The sequence below is a fragment of the Podarcis melisellensis genome (genome assembly GCF_964234715.1).
Source record: "Podarcis melisellensis genome assembly, chromosome: 17".
Lineage (NCBI taxonomy): Eukaryota > Metazoa > Chordata > Lepidosauria > Squamata > Lacertidae > Podarcis > Podarcis melisellensis.
In genome coordinates this window covers 41395077-41401896 of record NC_138534.1, presented here as the reverse complement: position 1 = coordinate 41401896, position 6820 = coordinate 41395077, and the positions used below count along the sequence as shown (strand labels likewise).

The 6820-nt window shown below is 54.5% G+C and overlaps 1 protein-coding gene across 2 annotated transcripts; it reads right to left on the bottom strand.

Annotated features, from left to right (window-relative positions):
- Window positions 1-659: 659 nt before the first annotated feature.
- Window positions 660-6129, bottom strand: NHLH2 (nescient helix-loop-helix 2). 2 transcript variants are annotated; one of them, XM_081893577.1, is made up of 2 exons: window positions 5837-6129; window positions 660-1246 (listed from the first exon to the last, which is right to left on the bottom strand). In XM_081893577.1, exon 2 carries the CDS (start codon window positions 1244-1246, stop codon window positions 839-841), a length of 408 nt encoding a protein of 135 aa, XP_081749703.1. In that variant the 5' UTR covers window positions 5837-6129; the 3' UTR covers window positions 660-838. The 2 variants fall into 2 exon arrangements, with proteins under 2 accessions (XP_081749703.1, XP_081749704.1); XM_081893578.1 differs by lacking the exon at window positions 5837-6129 and adding an exon at window positions 2459-2527.
- Window positions 6130-6820: the final 691 nt, after the last annotated feature.

Below are 6820 nucleotides of genomic sequence, written 5' to 3'. Positions count from 1 at the left end.
AACCCAGAGCAAAACGAAACCCACAATCTGGTTCCCAACAAACACTTCCAAAGTCAGACAATTATTCCACAGAAGAAGAAAATGTAAACACTTGACTATAGAAAACCAGTTGGCACAAAAGTCTTCAACGCAAAACCTTTACCACCCCCAAAATTTTAAAAATAATCTCGGGGGAAAATACTCTACTTCTGCTAACCCAAAATAAAAAATAAATAGTTACTTTTGAACTGCACTCCTGGATCACGTGTTTTAAGGTCGCAAGCAGTCGAGACTTTTTGGATCTAGAGAAAGGGGCACTTTGACAGTTCGGGGTCTTTTGTGGGTTTTGTTTCCTCCCGCCCCGCCCCCCCCCCAAGAAGATCTCCACTTTCTGCAATGGGAGCTGCCCGGTGGGTAGGGGGAAACTGGCACGCGGCAACCCACCCATGGGGACCCCCTCGGGTGGAGGGACCCGTTCCATTTCAAGTTTCTGTTAGGGCCCGATTCAGGAAAGCCCTTTAAGGCACGAGCTTAAAGCCAAGGGATCTCCCGCCAAGCTGCCGTCGGGATCTTAAACACTTTGCTGAATTGGGACCCTGCCGCGGAGCGGGGGAGTTGCTTCGGGGCGGGGATCAGAAGGAAGAGGCGCGCCCTCGGGGCGCAGGAAGCCGCGCGGAGCGCACGGTGCCCTTGGCTTCCAGTGCGGGCAGCGCCTCTGCAAAGCGCCGGGGGAGCCTGGGACGGGCCTTCGGGGGACCCCTACCGGCTTGCCACCGCCGTCAACCCCACCCCGGGCCCTGGGTTCCTTGCCCTCTCCGCCCCGCCCGGCGCCGCCCCTGGAGGGAGGCGCGCGCCTGTCCTACACGTCGAGGACGTGGTTGAGATAGGAGATGTAGCAGATGGCCAGGCGCAGGATCTCGATCTTGGAGAGCTTCTTGTCGGGCGGCAGCGTGGGCAGCAGCTTGCGCAGCTCGGCGAAGGCCAGGTTGAAGGCCTCGACGCGGATGCGCTCCCGGGTGGCGTGCGCCGAGCGGTACTTGGCGGTGGCGCGGCGCCGGCGGCGCTTCTCCTCGCGGCTCAGCGGCTGCTGAGGGTGCGGCCCCGGGCGACCCTCGCCGCCGCCTCCGCCTCCCGCCCCGTCGCCGTCGGGCGCCTCCAAGTCCGAGGCGCAGCAGCTGCGAAGCCCCTTGGCCTCCAGGGACTCCGGGTCCGACGGCGCCGACGACGGGTGGTCCGAGTCCAGCGCCTGGTCCGGGCTCAGCATCATCTGGCAAAGAGAGAAGGCACCGTCAGCAGCGACGCCCAGAAAGAGGACCGACAGCCCCTCACCCTCGACGGCAGCCTGGGGAGCCAAAGCGTCAACCAGGGTTTCTCAGACTTATGGAGAAGAAATACATTGGTAAGCAAAAAGAAGTAACTCTCAGCAGTGCTTGATTTAGAACACAGAACACAACTGCTTTATAATATAATTGCGGGGCGTCCAGAAAGTAGAAAGCGGCGCAGCTTCATAAGAACTTGAAGAACATTCCCAAAGTATCATTAGAAGCGAGCCTCTTGCATGTGCACCTAAAGTCTGTATACAAACTCGATGAGAGGCGTGAGCTTCCTCTTGCTGGACACTCTCATTTCTACTATGAGATGGTCCTCAGCATCTCTTGATGCTTTTGCCCTCATTTTGAGAACAGATCTATCCATATTCGGCAAATAAAATTCCTTTTGATACCATCCCATGCTACACTGAAATGTTCGAATGTTTATTTGATTGTCCTTGAATCTCCCGGCCCAACCAGTGTGGCGCGCCAACACCCCTGGAAAACCACGGGGTTAGCTCTCCTCTCACGGCGACTGGCCAAGCTTTGCAGGGCAAGCTTTGCATTGGAGGAATCCCGTTTCCATCAACTGCGGCTCCCAAGGAGCTGGAGAGGGACCAGGCAAAGAGACCCAGGAAGCTCTGGGCGAGGGCAGCTGGGAGGCAGAAGACTTAACGCGGGCATAGAAGTACTTCCAAGTGGGCGAAGCACTTCTCCATGCACAGCCCTTGCCATATTTGTTTGTTAAATTTGTAGAGCGCCCTTCATCCGAAGATCTCAGGGTGGATCACAATAGAAAAATACAAGATCAAATTACAAAGCGTGAAAAAACATGCCAAGAATTCTCCCCCTCCCCCTCGCACAAGTGCATTTAAAAGCATATAGGCTGTATATCAGCCCAAGGTTTGGTTGAAGAGGAATGTTTTTGCCTGGTGCCTAAAGGTGAACAGGGCACACTTCGGTAATTTTTCGTAATATGGCGCCAGGTGTGAAGCCGACATTTGGTGCCCCCAAATAGGTCTTCGCAATTATGGATCGTCTCAATCTTGTGCCCTCTTGGCTCGGCACCCTGTGCGGGAGAACCACCTGCGCCACCATAAATCTGGCGCTGAGCAAGGAAGGCGCCAGGCGAGCCTCCTTGGGTGGGCACTGCACAAACGAGGACCCACCTCAGATAAGGCCCGTTCTGGTGTTGCTACCAGGGGGTCTCAAATTTCAGCCGTACCCTGTGGGGTGCCAAAATTCAGCGCCCCTCACCGCCTCTCGCCTTCTATTCTACCTCCTGGTTGCGGCGCCACTGAGGACCCGCTAAATCTGCCTCTGTTGCCCCCCCCCCGGACCTCTCACAGAGGGGGCACACGAAGAAGGGCCTCCGATGGGGAGACCGGTATTGTTATCGCTACTCTTCCATTGTCTCCTGAGACAGACGGTGCCAACCAAGAGAACAGCATGTAGATATGGGCAGCGTTTTGGGCGGTGCAGAGTGCTGCCGCGTAACGACCCTCGAGCCATTCCAGGGGGCTGCCATGACCCCCGACTGGTCCATAGGCAGTTACAAACGGGGCGGGCGACGTGGGGGGGGGGATGCCTTGTCTAGGCCACCTATCTAAGTCCAAAGAAGAGGCCAGAGTCAGAGCTATGTCTCTTTAGCCACCGCGGCCGCGCTGTCCAAACTCCCAAAGAACTGACCATAGCGCACGCGCTCTCTGTCTCTCTCTCTTTCACGCACAAGCAATATTATTGTCGTTTGTACGTTGCTGTTCTTTTACAATTGCGTTTACATCACTATGCTATCGATACCGATCTGCCAGCACAACATTTTCAGCAATTCAGGCAACACATTGAGGGCGGGCAGGATGGAACCTTATCCAGCTTTTTGCTTATTAACATTATCATAGAATTCCATAGAATTGGAAGGGACCCCGAGGGTCATCCATTCTAACCCCCTGCAAGGCAGGAATCTCAAGGGGCCCGAACATTTCATAGACGGGAGGGCGGAGGAAAGGACAGAAAGCTTAAAGGAAGGGCTCTGCAGCCTCTTTTGCTGGACCTACTATGCAACAGGGCAGTTAATCGTTCTTATCTATTCTGATTTATACTTTGTCTTAATTTATTGCTGCGCGGGCACGCTCAAAAAAGCCCGCTGCTCCGTTTATGTTTCCTTTACAAAAGAAAAATAACAATAGCCTTAGCAATCCAAACCCAGCTCCCAAACAACGGAATCGACATTAAATGTGCGCTATCCTACAAAGGTTTATTCGGAAGTCATCGAAACTCGCTCCCACGTAAAGGGTATGTGAGAGTGACGCAAATAAGACTGGTTTTGTGTTCCCGCTTTCTAAGTCCAAATCCAAAAGTTACGTTGCCGTTGCTCAGGAGAGACCAGCTCTGAACTCAAAAGGCCGGCCCCGCTCCCAGGCTGAGCCTCGATTCCGACCTCGGTGTGAAATACAGAAAGTCGGACTATTTGGGGAGCTATTTGTGGTTTGTTGCGCCTCGCTAGCGGATGCCCCCGCCGTGAACGTCGAGGAATGTGGTTTTTAAGTCGGTGAGTTACTTAGGCATCGGAGAGAGGGCCCTCCTCTCCTGGCGAGAATCTCAGCTCCCGAAGGCGATCCGTTTTCGAGTCACCGCCTAACAATGGACCAGACAATGCAAGGGCCGAGATCAAGATTTCGACCGTCGGGAATAGTTGCAGCCTGGCGACGCGAGGATCCAACTACGCTAAAAACAGCGACCTTGAGGAGAAAGCGCCGGGTGTTGTTTTGGTTTAAGGTTTTCCTTGCACGCGTAGGAGCAGGCGGGGGGAGGGACTGCTCAAAGGAATGTTAACATGTTGCAAAGAAGGGGGCCTGTTTTGCAATCTGTGCCCCCCCCCCGCGGCAAATGCATATACCAGAACAATGTTGTAAACCGCCCTGTGACCTTCAGATGAAAGGCGGTATACAAATACGTATAATTCAGGGGCACTTAAACTCTCTCGGCTCCGGTAGATTTAGTTTGCTTAGCCGGTGAGCGAAGTGCGGGGCAACAATCAGGTGCACTTGCGAAGCTAAGCGGGGGCCGCTCCAATGGACCCCAAGCTGAGCTTCCGGCCTTGCAGGGGGTGGAGTAGATGGCCCTCGGCGCCCCTTTCCATCCCAAGACCCGTTAATGAGAGGCTGGAGGAGGAGGGAGAGCGGCCCCCAGCCAGGCCCCTCCTCCTCGAACCCACAAGTGGCTCCCCGCCCGGACACCTCGCTTGCCCGAGCGAGCGCCTTTCCGGAGCCGCCCTCGCTCGGGATCGGAGGATCCTGAAGGGCCCTCGCCACCCATCGCCCCGTCGGTTCTAGGATGCGCCTTTGCCTAGGGAATGAGCGCGCCTTGCCATCTGTCAGGGAGAACTTCCAGGGACACGCGGGCATCTCGGAAAACAATGCAGTGCCAAGCAGGAGAGAAGGACCCGGGGGACACTTGGGGGAGGGGAGGGGTCACTGCAAACGGGGGGGAGGGTGAAGTTCCTGAGAAGAGGAAGTAGCTGGAAAGGCGATGGGGAGGGGACAGGGTCCCTGAGGACGAGGACAAGCTTAAATTAAATTGTTTGTATTATTATTATTATTATTATTATTATTATTATTATTATTATTATTATTATTATTATTATTATTGCTGCCAAGGCTTTGCAAAGCTCAGTGTTTTCGTTTACCAAAAATGACACACCGCCCTAGGATCTGCGGTTAAAAGGCGGCATATAAATCGAAATCAGCATCATCTAAAAGGTCCCCTCCCGTTTAATGCCAGAGGAAATCATTATTATTACAAAGGTTTTAAAGGAGAGCGGTGGAAATAAATATCGGGGAGCGATGGGAAACAGCCTGCCCTGGAAACCTGGCGCTGCGTAGGATCTCCAAAGCCCACCGGTGTTATTTGGCAAACAATGAGCCAATTACGGAAGTGTTGCTTTTGTCCCCGGTTCCGGGGGCTGAACCTGGAGAAGATCTCGGGGACAGGGGAGGCGACGCGTTTCTCTCCGAAGTTGCTATCGGGTGTTTTTTTTAAAAAATATATAAAACAGGGGAAAATGCGTTTAAGATTTAAAAAAAAATATATTTAAAAATAAGAATACTAATATTCACAAGGAAATAATAGTCTAGCTGAAAAACAAACGAACAACGCGAATGGAAAATAATGTTTTTGGAACGTCGAGGGTCTGTATGGAATTTCCTGCGCTCCAGCCTTCGCGTTTGGAAGGCGGCTGGGCCGGGCTTCGGAGCCGAAGTTCTGCGCTGGAAGCCTCGTTTGCCCGAGCGAGCCTTGGATTTCGAAGGCGTTTATTTCTGCTTGCCAAGTAAATCTATATACTTAGGCTGGCGACTCGAGGGAAGGTGCCTCCCCGGAACGCGGGTCTTCAGAGCCCTTTTAAAAATCATCATCATCATCATCATTTTTGAATTTATCTTTAAGGCATCTTCTTACGCAAATCCCTACGGCCTAACCGAGCCATCGCCCTGTTTCCCGTTCCTGCCCAGCCAGCCTCACCTGGGGAACATTTTTTGAAAGGACTTTACCTTGCAGGAGCCTTGACGACACCCTTTCTTGCAACGCCTCCGACCCCCTTTTTTCCGCGCCTCAAATAAAATTCCAGAAGGGGTTCATCTTAGTCTTTGGACATGAAACAATACAAAAGGAGAAGGAGGGAGAGAGATGGAGGGGGGGGGAGTGATCCACATATGAAAAATAAATAATAAATAAATCCTATCGCTAGACTGGAATCGTTTTCATCGCCTCGCAGAAATGGAGGCAGAGAGCGCAACTGTCAACAAACGACAAATAAAATGCACTAGGGGAAAGAAAAAGCAAAACATCCGGACCGGGGGGGGGAGATGCGTGGGGGGGGGGGAACGACACCTCCGCAGGTCTCTAACCAGGTCTCTCTAACGCCAGAGGACGCTGAATTGTGGCTTGATGCTTCCAGTGGCGCTGATCAGCCGGCGCCTCCTGCCATAATCGGGGCGCGCAACAAAAGAGATGGAGCGCTAAGGAGGAAGGAGAGCGCGGTCCTCTCCGCGGGCGCGCAAGGCGACGGGCCCGACGGGGCTTTTGTTCAGACGACGCCTCTTGCTGCTCCTTCCTCCCTTCTCCGTCCTTGGCCCTTCCGCGGGAGGAAGGAGGGAGCCCAGGCCGGCTGCGGGGCCCCTGGCTGCCCATCAAGGTCTGGGGCGCATCGCTCCCGGGCTCCGGATGGAGGGACCCACCACGCAGCCAGGGCCCCCCGGAGCCGAGGGCCGGGCCTCTCCGGTAAGGGGGCTGGGGGTGGGCCGGGGGTGGAGAGATGCGCCGGGATCCCCTGCAGGTTCCGGTGGATTCTTGTCCCGGAGAAGCGGCGAGCTATAAAGGCGCAGGAGGGAGGAGGCGCCGGCATGCCCCCCCCAGCCGCGTCGAAGTTGCTACCCAATGGGCGATCCCATTGGACTGCCAGCGAGAGGCGCGTCGCTTAATTGGACTTGACATCTGTCACCGGGTGGGAGTTTCAGGGCCCCGAGATTGCCAGC

Excerpts from the sequence above, each read along its gene's own strand:
- NHLH2 (XM_081893577.1), bottom strand. The coding sequence starts at position 1,246 with ATGATGCTGAGCCCGGACCAGGCGCTGGACTCGGACCACCCGTCGTCG.